At 44.4% G+C, this 23,203-nt stretch overlaps 1 protein-coding gene across 1 annotated transcript in view; it reads left to right on the top strand.

Moving 5' to 3' along the window:
• Positions 1 to 23,203, top strand: part of TNS1 (tensin 1) — a 326,036-nt gene that overhangs the window by 242,133 nt on the left and 60,700 nt on the right. The window contains 2 exon segments of the mRNA XM_018552581.1: positions 19,521 to 20,806; positions 21,026 to 21,461. Of these exon segments, the coding sequence (XP_018408083.1) occupies positions 19,521 to 20,806; positions 21,026 to 21,461 (1,722 nt within the window).

Genomic DNA, 23,203 nt, shown 5'->3' with positions numbered 1-23,203 from the left:
TCCTACAAGCTGTGTAGAGCGATGCAGACACTCCTCCTCCTTCTCCCCTCTCTCCCCTTCTCTCTCTCTCTCAGTCCTGAGGACCTAGCGTATAGGAAAAGTCTTCTGAATTCAGCACTGATGCTGCGGAGAAAATCTCCCCTTTAACCGACCGTGGGTAAGTGTCAGACCCTTTCCTCCGCTTGTTCCTGCTTGTCATCTTGCTGGAACACCCTTTTATACCCAGTTTGTGCCTTTTGATGCCGTTGTAGAGACACAAATCTCAGAGTTAGCCGTGACAACTTTGGCTAGACTTGTCTCAAACTCCACTAGAGCATCTGAACTTGAAGAAGAGAATTCTGTAGCTACTTCGAGGCTCTTGTGTTTAATTCGGTTACATATCGTTTTGTTATATTGCTGTTTTTTTCGGTGATCCATTTATTATGATTTTATAGAATCCATCGTTGTGTATCTTCATAGCTATAACAATGACAGTACGACATGCAGACAGGGGAACTAGTCAGGTTTTGGAGAGACTGGCCAAAAGAATTGAAAGGTCCTAGAGTAAATTACACCTTCAAGGAATCCAAGGTTTGGCGTTCATTCCCGAAAGAGCTCACAATCTAGATGTCTTGTAGAAGTTTTTTTTTTTAATCATAAAAGTATTGATGTTTGTCACTCGTAGCTGTAGTAGAACTACAAGTCCCAACACTTCCTGCTACTAATGCCAGAAAAACACTTGGCAATTTTGTAGCAAATTTTGGCAAGGAAAGATTGATTGGTTAATAGTTATGGTTTGGTATATTGCTGGGTTTTGGTTTTTTTCTGTGATATATTTATTGCGAATTTATAGAATCCATCGTTGTGTATTTTCATAGTTGCAGCAATGACAGTACAACATGTAGACAGGAGAACTAGTCAGATTTGGAAAGACTGGGCAAAGGAACCGAAATGTTCCCCAGTAAATTACAACTACAAGAAGTTCAGGGTTTGACATTCATTGCAATCTAGATGTCTTGTAAATGTTTTTTTTTTCTTTTAAAAAGTATTCATGTGTGTCTCTGTAGCTGTAGTGGAACTACAAGTCCCAACACTTCCTGCTACTAATGCCAACCAAGCACTTGGCAATTTTGTAGCACATTTTGGCAAAGAAAGATGGAGGTGGTTAATAGATATGTTTTTTTTTATATTGCTGGGGGTTTTTTGGGTGATGCATTTATTGTGAATTTATAGAATCCATCATTGTGTATTTTCATAGTTATAACAGTGACAGTACAACATGTAGACAGGAGAACTAGTCAGGTTTGGGAAAGACTTGGCAAAGGAACCAAAAAGTTCTCCAGTAAATAACAACTACAAGAAATTTAGGGTTGGACATTCATTACAATCTATGACTTGTGGATGTTTTTTGTCATAAAAATATGTAGCTGTAGTGGAACTACAAGTCCCAACACCAGCCCAGCATTTGGCAATTTTGTAGCAAATTTTGGCAAGGAAGTTGATAAACAATATAATAGTTTACTGGCACCACAGCCGCTTTGGTTGATTGTTTGGTTACTCGAGTCTAGGAAATAAACGAAGTCACAGGTGGGTGAAAGATTGAAGTGGTTAAAAGTTGATGGAGATCTCCAAAATATACAGACAGCAGAAAGCTGGCAGGTGCAAGCTGGTCCTTGTAGTTGCACCAATGCTGGAGACCACCAACCCTGCCCTAGCAGCTCCAAATTATAGCGCATGGAGATTCCAAGCTTCTATTTCCATGTAAAAACTTGAACTTGTTATTCCACCAAAAGGATCTCCAGGTCTTCGGTTTTATGTCCGACTTAGAAGTTCCTAACTCCAGCTGAGGAATTTTAGTGGCTTGCGGAACCAAAGATGGAAGGAAAATCTCATGCCCCAACAGCAAAGTATTTTGTTTATCTTTTGATGCTTCTCTTTCATGGCCGACCTACTCCTTTTCAGGACCTTGTTCCGTGTGTTTGCTCTCGATACAAACACTCACTAGAGATGCCAGCGACAGGAATGCAGTTAGCCAGTTTAGGATTGCAGAGGTTAAATATTAAACCGCAATGGCACCTTGTTAAGCGTCGGAAGAAAATTTTTGTCTCCGTTCCCTGGTGGCGGACATTCCTGGAAAGGTGGCTGTAAAAGGACAATTTTAAGGTGAATTTAAAGAGCATTAACATTGCATAGCTTGTCCCATTCATGCACCAACATAGATAATAGATGAGCAATAAATACCTATGGCCGCAACATTGAGTCGCAGATCAATTCACTCATCTGGATCAAACTTTGCAAGAATTTACCTGATTTGACCGTCACTTGGAATAGCAACTTATCGGAAGACATATAACCGAGAACAGGAGCGAAGAACTTAAAGGAGAACTATGAGATGAGTGATTAGCACTCACCTCATAGTTCTAAGCCGACCTGTGACAATGAGACTGTCACTGGTCGGCTCAGTAGATCGGGAGGTGAGGGAACACATACCGGGTTCCCTCACCTCTCGATCCTGTCACGACTCTCTGCCGTGACAGGGGGAGGGGCTGGACAGGGGAGGGGGCGGGTACAGCTGGCTCTGCCTCTAGATAGGCAGAGCCAGCTGTCACTCACGCAGCTGGGCGGATCCCGTCATCCACGTCGGGATCCGCTCCAGCTGCGGCGTCTCAGTATATAGGGAGCTGTAGCTTGCGGTATACTGAGCTTTGGGTGACGGGAGGATGCTAGTTTGTGTCCTCCCGTTACCCTAAGGAGAACTATGGGGAAAAACACTGACCCCATAGTTCCCCTTTAACATCGATGGCGGTTATAGATTCCTCTCAACGCTCTGTAACACCTCTGTGAAGGACAGCTTTCCAAACATGGGAAGGAAACGATTGTTGGCACAGTGGAGCTACAATAATTATCACTTTATAACTGGGCTGTTATTTGCCCCTTTTTTGTGTAAGTCATGGCAGATCATTCCAAGTACTCCTTACTATGCGTCGGCGTATTGTGCTGATGGGAACAAATGTTACAAATGTTAGCAAAGAAACAAAGTTACAAATTAGGTCTGTTATTAACTTTGCCCATTTTCATTGTCTGTCGCAAACATAGACAGCGGGATGTGATAAACTCCGGGATGAGCAAATATTGTCCTCATACAAGAGGTGTGTGTATTCGTCCTTGAATCTTGGTGAGCTTTGTGTATTTCTTCCACATCTGTGCAGTAATCCAGTGTGACACTTCCTGTAATAAAGACCGCTCACTGCTGCTCTCTCTATCCTTGTGCAGGGTGACTGGTCTTGTCTCCGCCCCCTCCTGTAATAAAGACCGCTCACTGCTGCTCTCTCTATCCTTGTGCAGTGTGACTGGTCTTGTCTCCGCCCCCTCCTGTAATAAAGACCGCACACTGCTGGTCTCTCTGTCCTTGTGCAGGCTGATTGGTCTTGACTCCGCCACTCCTGTAATAAAGACCGCTCACTGCTGCTCTCTCTTCTTGTGCAGGGTTACTGATCTTGTCTCAGCCTCCTCCCGTAATAAAGACTGGTGGTCACTGCCTCTCTCTCTGTCCTTGTGCAGGGTGACTGGTCTTGTCTCCGCCCCTCCTGTAGTTTCTTGTAGTGGTTGGGCCTGATGGGTCCCTTCCACAGCTCTGCCCTGGCTATGTACAGCACATTGATGATGTCACTACTGCTTTGTAACATAATGTCCAGGAAATATATTGAACTGAGAGTTAAACTTTAAAAAAAGGGCCAGATTTTTTTACAGGGCCATGTTGTCAGCAGCTGTATCACCAAGGTGCAGCCAAAACCTTCTCTAATGGGCATTCAATGGCTGAAACCCTGCAGAACCTCACTTATTAGCTATAGAGCAATGAGGCATCGACTTTGCACTGGTTCAGCTAGCAAGGAAGTGACAACAGAGGAGAAAGTAAGTGGTTCCTTAGCAAGTTGTAGCCAACAGAATTGTTAGTGTGGCGTGTCCCTTATAGAGCATGTATACACACAAAAAAGTACTATATTGTAGCTACTAGGGATGCACTGATACTAGTTTCACTTGGTGAAGAGGGAGCATGGAACCGTGTATAGCCTCGCCCCCCCGGCTTCCTGATTGGTCAGGAATCTGGCCAATCAGGAAGCCACGTGGTAAGTCATTACCCAGCTTCCTGATTTGCAAGAAAGAAGGCTCCATGCTTCTCCGTCACCTGATGACGGCTTCCCGGCTAATCAAGAAGCCGGGCGGCGAGTCATTACATGCCGACCGGCTTCCTTAATGGGACTTCTGGTATCGGTATTCGTTATCGGCGAGTACCGGGAAAAAAATATCGGGAAAAGACGGTGTCTCCTTGTGATCCTGCCAGTAACACACATCCTGTCCTAGGGTGACAACACTCATCAACCCTTCTGTATCATGACAAATAAAACAAGATAGGAGCATGGAACACCATCTCTTCCTAATAACATAGAGGGGTGTGGTTCTGTAGTCATTAGAGAACTGTTGATAACAGGCAGAGAGCACAGGAAGTTATCATATAACAAAATTTCTAGCAGAATCAACAGGTTTGTGTTTTAACTTATCAAACAGAAATAGGAAAACACTTCCAGCTGTATATCTAACAGATCAAAAGGGAACAAATAGAACAAGGTCATATTTAGGGCTTACATATCCTTTAATGTCCTCTACCATTGTGCACCTTCCCTGTTGGTTAGAAAGGACCGAGCACTTATCCTTTTGTTTGTGCAGTAAACAATCTCTTTGTTCTACTCCATTATACTGATTACTGTGTATAATTTCTGATACACATCATACGTTGTGCTAATATAACAAAAAGGACCAAATCGGCGATCCATCTGATGGCACTTCTGCCTTGTTGGCACTCCATCACACGAGTGCCCTTCAGTTGTTTTATTTAAAGTCGGGAGAAATTGATCCGGTGTGTTTACCTTTTTTTTTTATATATTTCCCAGATCAATTTCTTCTGCACTTACATGTGTTTGATGTTGTTCTGAATATCTAATCCGCCCCTGGGCACAGTTTCTTTGTCCCAAACACAGTCAGACCTGAATGCAAGTTAAATGCATGGTGTGAAGTATACTATTTAATATCATTACATGCATTTATATATTTAGAAATGTCCTATATGTGCATGTAAAGTAGACATGTAAGCTGTGGAAAAGTTTGGTTCGGGATTTGGTTCCGAAATTCTATTTGGTTCGGGATTCGGACGAAATCCGAATTTTCATTAGTTTCGGAGAAGTTTTCGAATATTTGTTGCGAATACCACAGAAAACCGTATATAGATATTAAAGGAGAACTATGAGGGGGGTGATTTCCACTCACCTCATAGTTCTAGCCGACCTGTGACAATGAGACTGTCACAGGTCGGCTCAGTAGATCGGGAGGTGAGCGAACACATACCGGCGTTCGCTCACCTTTCGATCCTGCCACGGCTCTCTGCCGTGACAGGGGGAGGGGCTGGATTCCCCTCTCCCCGCTCCGATCCTCCAGCGCTGACTGGCGGAACGGACGGGGGAGGGGGCGGGTACAGCTGGCTCTGCCTCTAGATAGGCATAGCCAGCTGTCACTCACGCAGCTGGGCGGATCCCGACGTCCATGTCGAGATCCGCTCCGGCTGTGGCATCTCAGCTCGCGGTATACTGAGCTTAGGGTAACGGGAGGACGCTAGTTTGTGTCCTCCCGTTACCCTAAGGAGAACTATGGGGAAAAACACTGACCCCATAGTTCTCCTTTAATACTAAAGCTGAGGCTCCTAGACCCGAATGGCATTCGGGAGCTCCCAAATGCAATTGAGAAATTCGGATCCTGAATGTCATTCGTGTCTGGGAGCCTCAGCTTTAGTAATATATTTACAGTATATGGCTCCCAGACCTGAATGGCTTTCGGGATTCGAATTTCCGAATTGCATTTGGGATCTCTCAAATGCCATTCGGGTCTTTAATAATATATGTATAGGACTCCCAGACCCAAATGGCATTCAGGAGCTCCCGAATGCAATTCGGAAATTCGGATCCCGAATACTATTCGGGGTCTGGGAGCCCCAGATTTAGTATTATATGTATATATTGTATATTGCTCCCATGTTGCCGTAACGAAAATTCGTGTTCAGACCCATTCGGAGGCATTAAACCGAAAGACACCTCTGATTGGCCAGAAAAGTCACATGTCTGATTCAGTTTAGTTTTTGAATGAAATTCGGAAACCGAAATGTGGATTCGGATGCATTGGGATTCGGAAATTTGGATGTGTTCGAATTTCGGAAAATTCATCTGAATTTGGATTCGGAACGAAAACGAATCGCGCATGTCTAATGTAAATGTATATGTGTAATTGTGTGCTTGTGTGAATGAGGTCTTACTCTCTGTTCATATACAGTCTTATGTCTCCCTATAGGAAACTCTACCAATATATACAACAAACATGACGCACATTATCATTTGTACTTCATTCCCATCAGAGTCTATACAATGTAGCTTTTGTTAGCTTTCATTACAGCTATATATTCCCTTTCCTCATGTATAAAGATACTTATTTCCTTTTTCACACCCGCTACATTTTACAGTGAGATCCCAGTCACTGTTACATTTAAAGGAGAACTATGGGGTTAGGGCTTTTCCCCATAGTTCTCCTTAGGGTAACGGCAGGACACAAACTAGCGTCCTCCCGTCACCCTAGGCTCAGTATACCGGGAGCTGTAGCTCATGGTATACTGAGACGCCGCAGCTGAAGCGGATCCCGACAATTATGTCTGGATCCGCCCAGCTGCGTGACTGACAGCTGGCTCTGCCTATCTAGAGGCAGAGCCAGCTGTACCCGCCCCCTCCCCCGTCCGTTCCGCCAGTCAGCGCTGGTGGATCGGAGCGGGGAGGGGGGAATCCAGCCCCTCCCCTGTCACGGCAGAGAGCCGTGACAGGATCGAGAGGTGAGCGAACGCCGGTATGTGTTCGCTCACCTCCCGATCTACTGAGCCGACCTGTGACAGTCTCATTGTCACAGGTCGGCTAGAACTATGAGGTGAGTGAAAAGCACCCACCTCATAGTTCTCCTTTAATTTGCCTCTCTACCTTTCCGATTTCCACTTTCTCCATTCTTCCTTTCACTCTGACTTAGGAAAGATTTCATCTCTTTCTACCTGGTTCAGGTTGTCTCCCTCTAATGATCATGATCCCTATAACCCAACATGTTACCCTACAGGTAGCTTAGGATTTCAAGTTCCTTTGATTTGAGAAGTACATCATCTCCTGCCAAGTTTCCCTTTTTGTTTGTGGTCTGTATTATGGGTCTGTTGTAGCTTTCCCCCCTCGGGATGGGGAAGGGGGGGGGGCAGCATTATTGCGTGAGAACAATAAACCGCACCTTTGAAAGCGAAGCCACAAAGCGATTTAAGCGTTAATCATGTTTTCCTGAGAGCCGTGGAAGGCACCGCTGCACCTGTCCTCCATCCTGACACAACTAGTTAGCAGAGTAGTTCATTGTATGCAGACTATCAGAGTATGCAGAGTATCAGATTATCTATAAACAGGATGTGATCGGTCTCTCAGTGATTGGGTGGGGAGATGTCAAAGCAGCAAGAACGTTTTAGGCCATTATAAATGAGGACGATATGCCAAAGCTGAGAAAAGAGGAATGGAAATACTTGTAATGATTCAATGTAATTTGAAGTCTGGTATGGCTGCCATTATCTAAGGATCTGGCAGGAGAATGATCAGAAGACGAGGGATATAGATACAATTAATGTTGCTGCGTGTTCAGTAATGCAGCATTAATGTATTTATTTAAATGCAGTTAATGTAAGTTCCTGAATTTGACTTGATAGCAACCTTTTGCAATGTCTTGTACAGCATCAGACTAGGAGAAGGAGGGACGGGACTGGGAGCCAAACGCATGGTCTGCATGCAAGGGGTGTGCTGATAGGTAGGAGGGAGCAGAGTGGTTGGTGGGATGACCTCATCAGTCCCCTAATATGCAAACCTAATAGCTATGCATGCATAACCAGTGAGACAAGAGTCAATCGCTAAATGTTGTGTAATAGAATGGTGCAGCGATACAGGTGTAAACATCCATCCACGGACTATTACTTCCAGCAGACTTCTGGCATGTCATGCATTCCCTTATACATTTCATTCATACACACACACACAAAAAATTATACACATACTTTGTAGCATATACAGTGATGTCAGTACATCTGCTCCAGGGTGTCATAAGTCAGAACCCTGTTACATTGTATCCTGCCCAAGCTATCTTTCATTGTTAATAAACATATTACAATATTGACATCATCCGTCGAGATAGCCGATACCGTATATCAGTATTATGATATAGACAGACGCTGCATATCCATCCTCCTGAGAAAGCATTAGCTGTCCTTCTACATGTACTTGGCAATTATATTGCAAATTCTTGAGGTATTAAAGGGGCGGGCCACATGTAACACTGAAAATTCAGAATGAACCCTCTGCACACTGCTTTGCAATACATGTTCAAGCTGGCCAACAGTACCAGAATGATACTTCTCTGGTCAACTGCATCACAGTGATCTCTCTCTGTCCAGCCGCACCAAAGTGATCCCTCTCTGGTCAACTGAGCCAAAGTGATCCCTCTCTGGTCAACTGAGCCAAAGTGATCCCTCTCTGGTCAACTGAGCCAAAGTGATCCCTCTTTGGTCAACTGAGCCAAAGTGATCCCTCTCTGGCCAACTTTGTCAAAGGGATTCCTCTCTGGTCAACTGGGATAAAGCAATCCTTCTTTGGTCACCAGTCCCATTTCTACTGTGCAAAATGCCAAATACTTGCGTATAGCATACAATACTGTAAATATAGTGCCAATATAAAGCACATATATACATGGAAAGAAGCTCAAAGTAACCAATCAAGAGAGTTTCTGTGTGGTCACCATAGGTTAATGAACTTTGCCCTAAGCTTTCCCAAATACATCTGCGTGTATCGTGCACTCTCTGCAGTCCTGCTTGTGGTGATAATTGAGAATCACTCTGCAGGGAAACCGTGAGATAAGATCTTATTTCATGTTTACGCATTTGTTCTATATTTATTGCGCATTATTATCAAACTGTTGGCCAGCTCATGGTGGGAGCAGGGTGTGAGGCAGGAGACAGCTGCTAAGCTAAAGCAGATTGAAGGCTCGCCTGTAATTCAGTTGTCCTCTCATCTCATGTACTGGACACAGCGTGCTCATCGTCCTCTGGAGAAAGTTAAAGTGTCTCAAAAGCCAAAACAACGATAGATGTGCAAGTAGAGCACTGGATCCATATAGGAGGGATAGGACTTTAAATCTGAGTCAGCTCTCAGTCCACCAGGGTATCCTTGGGGGGTCCCTGGAGTAGTCTAGAGCAGCCGCTCTCAGCTTTTTAACCCCCTTTAAAATGCCTTTCCAGTCTCGGGGAACCCCCGTCTAATAATTACTAAATCTACAGCTCATGGTACATTAAGGTGGTGTTCATTGGGAAGAATGGCCCCCTTACATTGATCCTCATTGGGACAAATGTCCTCTTACAGATACCTAAATAGATCATTGGTGTCATTGGTGTCATCTGGAGGAACCCTGATTGAGAAAGTCTAGTCTACAGACTGGAAAAAGGATCTGAACACAACAGCTATGATGTGAGTTCCATAAATGTGAGTTTCAACTCCTCCCTAAGATGATCGGGTGTTTCATGACCAGAAACCTGAAGGAGCACTTTATTATCCTTTTTACTTTACAACCTATTGTCTTGTATTCTCCCTGTATACTATCAGCATCCAACCCCTGATGAAGGGGAGTATGGAGCCCCTGAAACGTATTGGCTTTTCCTTGTGATTACCTGTCATGTGCAATACAAAATTTCCTAGGCTCGCGATATAGCTGTGGCACTCTCATCCTTTTACAATGTCAAACCTGAGTATGGAGGGGTCACACACCCTATTAATTTTCTATTGTGCTCTGTGTTCTCAATGGGGAGATCTGTTTGGCCTGGTGACCACTATATCTCGGACAGAAAATTATGCGAAATCCAAAAATTTACAGTTGTCACCAAAACGCATGGGGAGGTGCAATATTCCAAAAGGGGACCCTTGTGGTAACAGTAAGAGGAGAAATGCCTATAGGGTATTAAAAAATTGGAAATTTTCCCCCCAACAAAAAACATCTGGCAGGGGTTCTAGCCATTCACTACTCATAAAATTATTTGGGGGGGCTTTAGATATACAGTGCTTAAAAGTTTACTTCTGACTGGTTGTTTATTATTGGTAGTTTACATTCTTTAAAGGCTAATCCACCCAAGGCGTTGGGATCCTAGCTCCTCCCACCCACAGCAAACTTCTACTCGGGCGTTTTACTCTCACTGCTGGATTTTTATTTTACATTACAAAGAATGGAGGAAGGGAGGATTGCTTTCATTTGACTTCATGGTGACTGTGGCAGGGAGCAAAGCCAGGGACTTGGGTGGGGAGATCTTGCGGCAGGAGTCCCAAACTTCTATAAAAAGCAAGCCAGTGATTGAGCTTATTTGCATCCGCCCTTAAGTGATATATTTAGAGTGTTGGTAAGTTTAAGAATATGTTGACAGCACACCTCAATCTTCAGCAAAAAAAATGGTGTTTATTGATGTTCGTTCTGCATGCCATGCAAAAGTGCAACTTTTGGAACCGCCATGGTTCCATCAGGCCAACATCCCTTCATCAGGCCAACATTGTCAGTTGGCCTGATGAAGGGACCCCTGGTGGTACTTAAACATTTCCACTTTGTAAGACATGCTGAATGTGGTGCCATCCATAACTTGCTCCAGAACCCCACAAGTAATACTGAATACCCATTTGGTGTGCGATGGCGATATCTCTATGAAGAGTATTGTTAAGTGACGCAGAAAAAACATTAAAAGAGAACTCCACCAAATATAATTGGAAAGGACAGTGGGAAGTAGGTGTGGTTTCATGAATGGAATGTGCCACTGGAGTGTAATTATATTCGGCCATCAGTTCTCTTCAGAAAACAGCAGAGCCAGGAAGTAGAGAGTGAACGGGACCATTGAACTAATGGTACTGCTGCTTCTTCTAACACTTTTTTTGTCTACCTATGTGAGTTGCCCATCATTGCTCTGGATCAGTTCCTGATGCTGACCATGGTGGACCATGTACGAGCAGTGTGCATGGGCATGGCCGCTTGATGTGACAGGGTGACAAAACAGCTGTGCAAGATTGCTCCACTGTATGTCCCAGTGCACTGGGCCCCTCTACCCCAGCTGCATGCACTTTCCCGTCCCATCCCATTCTCACTTTCCTAAAAGAATTCAAAAGGCCACACACTGAAATCCACTGTAATAAACTTTATTGAACCACAAGTCAGTTCTTCCACCTGCATGAGCTCCTCCCTCTGATGGCTTTCATTCCTTACGTAGCCTAATCTTGCTCTATGATTAATCCCTGTATAATGAGTGAAACGCGTCAGGGGAAGGAGGAGCTCATGCAGGTAGAAGCATTAAGGTATTATTAATCAAGTTTATTCGGGAGGTTCTCAGAGTGTGGTCCTCGAATCCGTTTTTGTAGGGTGATGACGTAGGAGCACAATTGGAAGACGGTTGTCACCCCCTTACAGAAAGTCCCTGAACACGGACCTTCATTGGCAGAGTCACCAAGTATTATTTGAATAAAAGCTGTGCATGTAGAAAAATTAAAATAAACACCTTAAAGCAGAGGTAAGCAACCTCAGCACTCCAACTGTGATGAAACTGCAAATCACACCATGCCTCTGGGAGCCTTGCCTATGGCTGTCAGAGTCTTGCAATGCATCACGGGACTTGTAGTTCCACAGCAGCTGGAATGCCGAGGTTGCCTACCCCTACCTTAAAGCTTTAGATTTTAGAGACTGGTTTGTCATTACATGTCTGACATTGAGTAGATATGACATGGGGGAGTGCCAAGGGTTTTTCTTTCCACCGAGAGGAGCCCACCTTCCCCTTTCCAGTTGTCTGCCACGAATGGACAGGTAGATTATCCTGTGACGGGAAACCTCATTTTTTTGGCAGGAGGTCTGTGGAGCAGAAATAACATGACGATTGGTTGCAGCGGGCGAGCTTTGCGTGCGCGGTGTGTACATGCCGGGATTTGTTTGCATTCTTAAGCTAAAGGCATTTAGCAGAAATCATCCAGCTGAATGCAGTGTTATTATTACACCGGATTACGTGTAATGCAATCTATCTATCTGTTTATGCAAGCGCTCCGAGATGTCCGTCAGGGAGAAATCACAGCCGGAGGGGACGTTGGATCACACACAGAAACCAGTCTGCCAGTTTTGGATGTGACATACACTATGGTTATAAGTTAGATACACTATAGACATAAGTAGACATGTGCGATTCCTTGCGTCCCGAATCAAAATTCATATGAATTTCCCAAATCCCAATGCATCGGAATGTGTCAGAATCCGACTTTCCATTTCTGACATTTCGGATCCCGTCCAAATTCCGTTTAAAAACGAAATTGAATCAGGAATGTGACTTTTCTGGCCAATCAGATGTGTTTTTCGGTATAATGCATCCAAATGCATCTGAATTCTGGGAGCCTCAGCTTTAGTTTTATGTATATATGGCTCCCAATGTTGCCACAACCAATATTCGTTCGTACTGCAGAAGACAAATTATATACAGTGGCGTCACAAGGGGGGTGCGCACCCGGGTGTCACCATTGCAGGGGTGACACCAAAATGACTGACAGTCATTTTGGTGTCACCCCCCCTCTAAAAAGTCGGTCATGGACCGAGAGCCCGACAGTGTCAGGAGAGAGGGGGGACCTCATCCCGCCGCGTGAACGTCCCCTCCTCTCTCTGCCGGTGCCCATCACCAAGATGGCCGCCGGCAGGCATCAATTAGATGGTTGTGCCGCGTCGTCATTGCGCATGCGACACGGCGGGGTGTCACCCGGTCTAGAGACCTCAGGACGCCCCTGATTATATATACATAATACTAAAGCTGATGCTCCAAGACCCGAATGGAGTCCGAATTTCCAAAAAGACTCCCGAATGCCATTTGGGTCGGGAAGCCTCAGCTTAGATATTATGTATGTATATGGCTCTCAGACCCGTGTTGCTATCTGGAGCTCCGGAATGCTTTTCAGAAATTCAGCTTTAGTATTCATATCTGTATATGGTTTTCTGTGGCAGTCGCAATGAATATTCATTCGTAAACTCATCCGAAAACTAATAAAAATTCGGATTTGTCTGAACCCGAAACCCCGAACTGAATCGAATTTCGGACCCGAAAAAAAAACCAAACCGATTTTTTTTTTACAGCTTACATGTCTAGATATAAGTCTTTTAGTATCCAGGCTGGCTTATTGAATAAGGCAATGTAGAGATCAGTGGTGGCATGTAAGTGCATATAGCGTTCAGAACTTCATTGTTAGACTGCCGATTGCTGATTGGCTACCATGAGATGCCGCTGCTTTTTGCCCATTTGGCATCTTACAATCCTAAATGTTTTCTAGTCCGGGTGTACTTCTACTTATTTCATATAAGAGGGAAAATTCATTATAAATGGGGAAAGAGTCGAAAAGTAGGACGGTCCCTCCTAAAGAGTGATTGCCGTGAGCTATGAATAACCCCAAATGTCATCCGCACCTTGTAGGACCCCTCTGATATGCTGATTCCCCCATCAGGGTGTTGCCAGTGTGCTCTTAGCTGTGGTCCCTCTATCTGCAGAGCTCTCTGATGGACATTTGCTGCGGTCACCTTTTGTGGTGGGTTTCAGCTATTATAAACCAGGAATGTCTCTGGGACCTCTCTGGAGGTCTCTCTGCGTTCTGTACCCTTCGGCTTTTAAACTGCAGGGACGTATTCCCCCCTGTCGTCCCCCCCCTTCCGAGCAGCTGCAGTCAGGATAGGACATCTCCTTCACTATTTTTGTGTGCCTGCGGTCTATTTATACTTTGATTCTATTGATCTTGGTGTGGCACATGACGAGGAGGGGGAAATGAGCTTCTCTCCCTCATCCTGCGCTGCTTTTATTTATTATTTACATGTCGGTCATCTAATGGATTGGCACCTTTCCAAGCTTCTTTGGGTTCCTGTCCGCCAGTTCCTGAAGGACTACAAGAACCAGCATGCAGTTATTGTACTTAGACTGACCTTAAAGAGACCATGTCACCTGACTCTTCATTGCAACAGGAATGTTTTCATTAAAATATATGTGAGTTCAACAGGGGCGTAACTACAGATCATGGGACCCCATAGCAAAATTTTGATGGGGCCCCCCAGCAACCCCTTAGAATCTAAATCGAGGACAGGTAGCGGGAGATCTGTCTGCATAGCCTCCTCCGGTACATGTAATGTAAGCTCTTCTTGATAGGAAATGTCATGGGATGGGGGGGGGGGTATAGGTTCAATAGCATATTCTGCATTCCTTAATGGGGGCCCACTTCCACCCCCAGGCCCCATAGCAGCTGCATAGGCTATTGTTACGTCACTGGAGTTTAACATATTTTAGGCATTTTATTTACCTGTAAAAGGCTCGCTTGTGTAGATGTCCAATAGGAGTGAGAATGCTGCATCCAAGTGCGGGCTTCCGGACATGTTCGGGTTGGCATGTAACCGGGTCCTCCCATAGGGAGGTACATGCAGCTGCACACAACTACACACAGCACCTGTCCATCCCGGGAGCAGGCCTCTGTGCAGGCATGCATGCCCGTGTGAATGGGCTCCTTACCCTTGCAGTGCCCCTCCCTCCCGCTGCAAGGGTTAAATGCTCGTTAAGTCTAGGAATAAGCTGTAATACCTACCTAATTCCTCACTCCAGCAGGTTTCGCTCATCTGTATGACCGGTCCCCTGGAAGCCTCTTCTCTAAGATGCTGCAGCCGGCGGTCGCACGATGATGTCATCAAGTACAATGCGGGGCCAATAGCCCAAGAGCCGTATCATTATATTATTATTATACAGGATTTATATAGTGCCAACAGTTTTTGCAGGAAGGAAGACATTACAGTTACAATACAAATCAGGACTAGATGATAAGGAGGGCCCTGATCCTTAGTGCTTACCTATGTCCCATTGCCTGGTGTGCTGGTAACCTCATTGCTTCTATATAGTGGATCCCATGGCACTCCTGACCGGATCAAACCCATAAAAAGGTTGGGGGATGCTGGAAGTGACTGCGGATGCCTCCGCATATCAAGCCAAAACTCACTCGCACTCCGTTGCAAAGTATAGTCAATCTTTATTAACTATAGTGATGTCCCATTGGCTTGGTGGGCTGGGGTCCACATTGCCTCTATGTCCCATTATGACACTAGATGGAGGAAGGAGCTGAGGTTTGAGGACAACTTCTGTCCAAGTTGTGTTTTTTCTCATTGGGATGGGACATATACAAGGATGACATCATCTGTGCTTATGACGCCCATGGTTGGGACACAGTGTGGAGTGGACCATAGGAAGTGATTCCTAGCTCCCGCACTGACCAGGACCCAACCTTCCCCCTTAAGTCAGAACGTTTTCTTGTTGGTCACATGGATCGCAGTTGTGAAGTTCCAGCACTATTATTCGGCCAGGAATGTGTTGGCATGTCCTGTTATCCTGGTCCCGCAGCTGTTGAATAAATAGAGATAGGACGCAAGAAAACATTCGGGTTGTTATGCCATTGTTACAAAACAATGTGTAATATCTGACAAACATGTTTTATCTCAAATTATTTTGTGTTTTATTGAAGTTGCTTCTGTGTTCAAACATCTCCGAGCGATACATTGAATGCTGAATGCCATTATCTGCATTTCTGGAGCTCAACATACTTTTTGGCCAGCAAGTCAACCATCGTATTTACAGCTACTACATCGGATTGTTAAAATTTCTGCTGCGAAAGCTGAATTGAGAAAAAAATACAGTTTATGAAGTGCAGTTTGTGGTGCTGATACATTGTATTGGCTTTACCTGCATTCTATGAGCAGCAGGTCCAGACTGCTTCATGTTATAGTTTAGGGGTAGTTCACACCAGCCCCAGTGCGTTTGCGGCCGCAGTTGGATCGCCCGGGCTGCGGTGTCACCCCTTCATGCCCTCTTCTCCAGGACCTGTACTACTAATCTCCCACAATGCATCAAGTTCTCTGAATGGAGGAGGGAGGGATGTATGTCCGGATCTCCACCGCCCATTTAGCTTGGTTGTGTTGTGAAGCAGATGCACATGCAGTATGCATGGACATCAGAAACTCCATTGTTGTCAAAGGGGTTTGTTCACACCGATGACTTGAGTTGCAATACGCCTTGAGTGCTGCATTTCGGGTTTGAGGAGCAGAAGTTTTACCTTTCAGGTGAACTGAAAAATAACCGTCGCCATTTCTTTTCCCATTCATCAGGTAGCCCTTGTTATATAAATGCCTCCTAATGAGGCTCTGTGTATTATATAGTAAGCCCCTGTGTCATCTTTTGGTCCCCTCGAGCTGCAGTACGTCTGGTGACTCATCCTAGCAATGCTGACACATCCTCTCATAGCTTTGCAATGTGTTCATGATAGTGTTGGCACCATGAAGTCATTTGGGATGGCTGTTTTGATGCCATTAAGTTCTTCTCACCTCCACCCTAAAGCACAGTGTGAATCAGACGGCCCCGAGCTTCCCAGAGGGGATAAATATATCTAAGTCTCTGACAGTAAACCCCGGAGAGAGGGTGTGGTGCTGTGGTTCACAGAGAAACAACATGTGACAGAACATTATGGAACACTGGCAGCCATACGCTGGCTCTGCTTCTTGGTGTAGTGAGGATCATTTATGCCAGGAGAGTTGACTTTTTTTATTCGGACAACCAAAGTTGCACATAGACTTCACAGGGTAGTTGGACCTCCAGGCACGATCCAGCCATTCTCAGGTGCAATACTTGGACATTGTGCACATAGACATTAATGCTTGTTTTGGGCAAGTACTTGAGTTTATGCCACATAAGAGGAGTAGGTAAAAATGCAGAACATATGCAGCAAGCAGTAAAGGAGTTCATTTTATCTTCACAGATATTGGTCAAGGTTTTCTAAGCAGTCAATTTACTTTTTGTGCCCATAGATAGGGTGGTTGTGTGCAGGTAATACCCTGACTGGATTTGTGATTGTATTGGTCAGGGTTGTCTAACCAGTCTACTAACTTTCTTGCCCATTGACAGGGTAGAACTGGCCAGGATCTACCCTGACTGGATTTGTGATCATATTGGTCAAGGTTGTCCAACCAGTTTAGTTACTTTCTTGCCCATAGACAGGGTAGATCTGACCAGGTTCTATTCTGATCCGTTGCTGATTATATTGGTCAAGATTGTCCAGCCAGTCCAGTCAATTTCTTGCCCATAAACAAAGTAGATCTGACCAGGTTCTACCCTGATTGGATTGGTAATGATATTGGTCAAGGTTGTCCAACCAGTCCAGTTACTTTCTTGCCCATAGACAGGGTAGATCTGGCCAGGTTCTACCCTGATTGGATTGGTAATGATATTGGTCAAGGTTGTCCAACCAGGTTAGTTACTGTCTTGCCCATAGACAGAGTAGATCTGGCCAGGTTCTACCCTGATTGGATTGGTGATTGTAACGGTCAAGGTTGTCTAGCATGTACAATTACTTTCTCGCCAAGACCTGACAACCCTCATCTATCTGCAGATCTATAGACATCATATAGTGTTGTGACCTGACCAGGATCCATACTGATTGGGCAATGAAAAGGTCAATTCCAAAGTTGAAAATGATCTGCTAGACACAGTGCACAGTTGTAACAAGCCGTACAGGTGTCCATTAATCTCGACAGGTATTGATCAAGTTTTTTTAACCTGTCCAGTTACTTACTTGCCCATAGGCAGCTTCCCTGTAAACATTGTAGATCTTGCCATTATCTATATTGATTGGACAACGAGCATCTAATGTTCAAAGCTGAAAACTAAACTTTGAGGGAGCACATCATCCTTGTGTCTGCTCAGGGCTTATTCAGACATAACTGTAGTGCAGCAGTCCACATCACTAGCGATTGGTAACAATCTGGTGGTCTAGAAATCCCTTAACTCGGTAAATGCTGATTTTAGTACAGTTGCAATGGTTGTTGGATGGCATTAATAAATTATTGATGTGTTACACTTGTTGTTCAGAATTGGACACATACCATTGTTTGCTTACCTGTGAAATAACAGTTTAAAAGGAAGAACTAGAGACCCATACTACCCTCCTCTTTCTACAATGTCTTCCTTTTATATTGCCTCTTTTCCCAGCTCTCCCCTTCCTCTCCTCTTATCTTCTTTCCTTCCTCTCACCCATTCTTCACTTGTCTTTTCCGATTACCTTTCCTGTCCTTCCTTTGCCCTTCCCCACTTCAGATCACCAATCTCCCTCTCAACTAATAGAAACATAGAAGAGTGACGGAGGAAAAGACCAATCGTCCATCTAATACAAATGGAATCATTATTTGTTGTGGTTATAAGGCCGTCTCTGTGGGAACTCGGCATATTTTACTATATCAGTATGTTGTTATCTGTTTTAAAAAAAAAATATTTTGTATCTATTCTATTGAAACATTTGGACAAGAATAAGGTTTACGCATAAGGAATGATAAGGTTTCTGCTTCAATATACCAGGCAGAGTTTGGGCTTTTGCATATAACTGGTGCATAATATGAACAAAAAAAGCATTTGTATTTTGTCTGCGGTGCTTCTGGAGATTTTCCATTTCCTCTCTAGTGAAATCTTTCTAACAGAACCCCAGATAGCAGTGGGAACTTTACAAGGGTTCTATTCCTGACCTACTGTATGCAAATGTAAAATGAAGCTCGGACTGGACATATACTTTAAAAATGTGCAAATATAAAATAGTAACACTGGCCGTAGGAACTGGTGAATGTTTTTTTTTGCCCTATGACTATTGGTGGTTGATGCCTCTTGAGAGGTTCTGTAAGAATGCTGATTTGGCAAGGCAAGAAAAATGATGTAACCTCTAAAAATAAGAGGAAAAAAAGCCCCACTCTTTCAGCTAGATACATTGATGCATTCTGATGGGTTTTTTTTGCAAACAAGTTAACATTTCCAGTGATGTTTTACTGGATGGTGAAGAAGAAAATAACTTGCACCATTGGGACCGCTCTCAATAGATAACAGCCCATCGCCGTGTGAGTCATAGTTCTGTTTGCGGAGATAGCTGATAATTGATCACCATATGTTTGTATACTGCGTTCCAAAACTCCATTATCTGTTCCATTAAAACAAGATGTTGTTGAAGTCACAAGCTAATATTGGGAGTCTAAAGTGCTTGGATCGGTGACAAGCTCCTGTGGGATGGGAATGATGGCGTTTAAATTAAAAATGAAATTAGATTTACAACCTGATTTTTGTTTTGATGAAGAGCTGTAATGCCTTTGTTCTGCAATAAGAATTGATATTTGAGCTGAAGCTAAGGCTCGGTGGTTTTCAGATAGGAGCCGTTTTGGCTCTTGTTGGATCCTATGGATAATATAATGGCTTTTAAGTAAACCAAACAGTAAACAGATAGATATTAATGTGCCTCCATATGGAGTTCTGTCAGTGTACTAAAATTATGATTTTTTTTTTTTTGCAGAAGCTGGACACACCCAAGGTCCTTTAGATGGAAGCTTGTATGCCAAAGTTAAGAAAAAAGACTCAACAAACGGAAGCACGAGCACAGTAAATGCCGGGGTCATCCCTCTATCTGCTGCCCCTAATCACATTGAACACACCTTGTCGGTAAGCAGCGACTCCGGCAATTCAACTGCTTCAACAAAAACAGACAAAACCGATGAGCAAGTGGCCAATGCAGCCTCCAACCAAGGGTTGACACCTGAGGAAAAGAAAGAACTCGAACGACTTCTCAGCGGCTTTGGACTGGACACTGACGCACAGATGCACAACTTAAACCCGGGAACTTCTGTAACCGGAGCTATGTTGCATGTTGTCCCAGCGCAGGTTCATGTCAATGGAGATAGCCTGTCCCCTCCAGCTGAAAGGGAGACCGATATTTTGGATGATGACTTGCCCAACCATGATGGACATAGTGTTGGAAGCTTGGGTACACTGTCATCCTTTGACGGTACCCCCAATGTAAGTGAGACTGGCTTTCAGGATTCTTCTCCTATAAGCATGTTATTAACCAATGGGCCAACAACCCTTAATGGCCTTGAGAAGCTACAAAAGCATGGCTATCTTGGCAAGGAAACGATGATCAATGGTGCGTATCCATACAACAACCAGAACATCACGAAAAACACAACCATGCCACTGTCTCAAGATGTTGGCAGTCAAATGAGGCCATCTGTATCTGCCCAAGACAGTCTGTCTTCCTACCAAGTCAGCCAGCCAGCAATGTCCAATTGGGCACAACCTCATTCTGCAATGACACAAAAGCACTTATATTATTATGACCCTAATGGGATGTACCGGTCTCAGTCCTTCCCAGCTGCAGAACCGGCAAACTACGAACCCAGTTCACAGTTGCCGCAAGCACCAGCCCGAAGTGGAAGCAGTAGGGAGGCTGTCCAGAGGGGTCTTTACTCTTGGCAACAGAGTGGAAGTCGTCCACCGTCCCGTCAGCAGGATGCTGTGATCGAGAATCAATATAGCAGCCCAAGTCTGCAACCAAGCACTTTTCAGACTGTTTCTCAAAGCCACAGTATCCCTGAATTCCCCAAAATGGCCTCACAGAACGAGATTGAGCAGTCAATTGAAGCCCTTAATATGCTAATGTTGGACCTTGATCCCTCGTTTTCACAGATGCACAAGTCACAGAGTGTCCCTGTTGCTCCAAAAGAGGACAGAATCATGCCAGTTTCAGGGTCACACTCTGCCCAACCCACTCTGTCATCCTATAGCTACCAGCCCTCTCCTCAGGTGGCACCTGAAAGACCAAGCAATTCTTATACTGTCACACCGACTGGCACCCTTCCTGCTGCCTCATTTAGCCAGCCCCATACACCTATCGAGCAAGGTCCAAGAGCATATTCATCTGGAATGCATGAACCACCACGACCCATGGAGATTATGCCAGTTTCAGGGTCACACACTGCCCAACCCACTCTGGCATCCTATAACTACCAGCCGTCTCCTCAGGTGGCACCTGAAAGGCCAAGCAATTCTTATGCTGTCACATCATCTGGCACCCTTCCTGCTGCCTCATTTAGCCAGCCCCATACGCCTATTGAGCAAGGTCCAAGAGCATATTCATCTGGAATGCATGAACCACCACGACCCATGGAGATGGCAAGACCTCTAAATGAATATCGGGAGCCCTACTCTGGATCTTATTCTCCATATGGTTATCAAACCCAACAACCTCCATCAGCCTTGGTCAGAAGTTACAGCTATGGGATGCCCACTGCCACCTCCAATATCCCACCTTTATCTGCTTTTATGCAAAGCCCCCAGTCATCTGCTTTAACTTCCCCTGTCCTTACTCCACTCAATACCCAACCCCAGCAACCTGTCAGAGAAGCCCCAGACGAAGAGCAATATCAACTGGAAGGGCTTGTCGCACAAAGAGTTGCAGGTAAGAAATACATCTTTGCTCTTGCACCGAGCGGAGGCCAGATACTTGTTTAATCAACATGTGAACATTTATATTGTCTACTTGTAATTTGGATTTTCACCAGGCAGCCAAGTTGTGTGTTGAACCCATTGCATGGAATAAGCCCTTTTTTTTTTTACAGTGGAAGAATTTATTTAATGGACATGACCAAAAAACAGAAGTACAACGTGTTTAAGAGTTGGTTCTGTGGAAGATTGGTGGCTTTCACTGTTGAGATGACCTGTTTGGTAATCCTCACACCGCTGCTCTCTCTTGTCCTTAGACAAACCCGCTCCATCACTTTGTAGTAACCAGCCTCATTTGTCATTCGAACATTGTTATGGTTACTGCGTGCCCAGGGTAAATATTTGCCTGGTTGGTATACAAAATGTGGTCATTACAGACCGTGTTTGGAATCCATTGACCACAGACAGTGTGTGGCCAACCCCACATTCCTCCCAGCTTGTTGCTGGACTCGCTTCCTCCTGGTGGAACACATGAGTGTACCGCTCAGAAAACTCAATTTCTCCCACACGTTGAGAGACCCTTGTATACATAAAGGATAGCCAGCCTTAGGATTCTAATAGTTGGAACACAGGAGGCATTTAGTGTTAGGGTTAAATGATTCCTCATGAAATAAATGCTTTATATCTTTTTTACGTTAATATTGGTGTGTTACAAAAACGTCCAAAATCTATTATTTGTTATACTTTTCTAGTGTGATAATCCAACCTTACCGTAAGTGACTTATTAAAAGGCTACAAATATAACCTTTATGTAGAAGATTCATTCATCACATCAGTAGGGAGGCTGTTCAGAGGGGTCTTAACTCTTGACAACAGAATGGAAGTTGTCCCAACAGCAGGATGCTGTAAACGAGAGTCAGTGTAGCAGCCCAGGTCTGCAAACGAGCCCTTTTATAGACTGTTTTGATGGTCATATTAAACCTTGAATACTTTTTTTCAAGAGTTGGATGATTCAATGCAACTAGGAACCTTTTCCAGAGTTGGCCACATTTCTTATTATATGAATTTGCATACTATGCAGTCACCATTAGATAATATTGGGTTCAAATGACACATCAGTTAGTGACGACGCTGTGGAAATCTGGATCACAAGGGCCCAAAGGATGGACTGTTCTTGTTGCACATCATGGCCATTGAGATGCTCTACTCTTGCTTCATTAAATGAGAGCATTTGATTGGTTACTATAAGCAACCTGAACAAGCCTTCCTTCAGATGATCAAATGTGAGGCCCAAGTGGTTACCAATTGTGGAAAAACTTTGGCTGACTGTCTTAATGGTGCTGAATGGGTGTCATTAGGGATATTCATCCTCAGACATATAAACTGGGCAAACCTTTGTTTTGCCCTAAAATATGTTGTGTTATATGCAAATTTGACAGTAAAAGAGCATCTGACCCATTGGCTGCCATTTTGTCCTTAAAAGTGTATCTATAGGCAAAATGTTTTTGTTTTTGTTTTGGTATAAAGTGGGGAAGGATTAGAACTAGGGATGCACTGATACTAGTATCGGTGCGAATACTCGTACTCGCCCAAATGCTCCCGATGCCTCTCTCGATACCAGAACTTCTGGTATTAGGAAGCCAGTGAGTCATTACACGCTGCCCGGCTTACCGATTGGCCTGGAAGCTGGCTCCATGCTCCCTCGTCGCAAGGTGTCATAGAGCTGGGGGGCGGGTAACTGATTGGCCAGGAAGCCGG

The sequence above is a fragment of the Nanorana parkeri genome, unplaced genomic scaffold, assembly GCF_000935625.1.
Source record: "Nanorana parkeri isolate BGI_ZX_2015 unplaced genomic scaffold, ASM93562v1 scaffold92, whole genome shotgun sequence".
Taxonomy (NCBI): Eukaryota; Metazoa; Chordata; class Amphibia; order Anura; family Dicroglossidae; genus Nanorana; species Nanorana parkeri.
The sequence above is the reverse complement of the archived record's forward strand: the minus strand, read 5'-3'. Positions and strand labels throughout refer to the sequence as shown.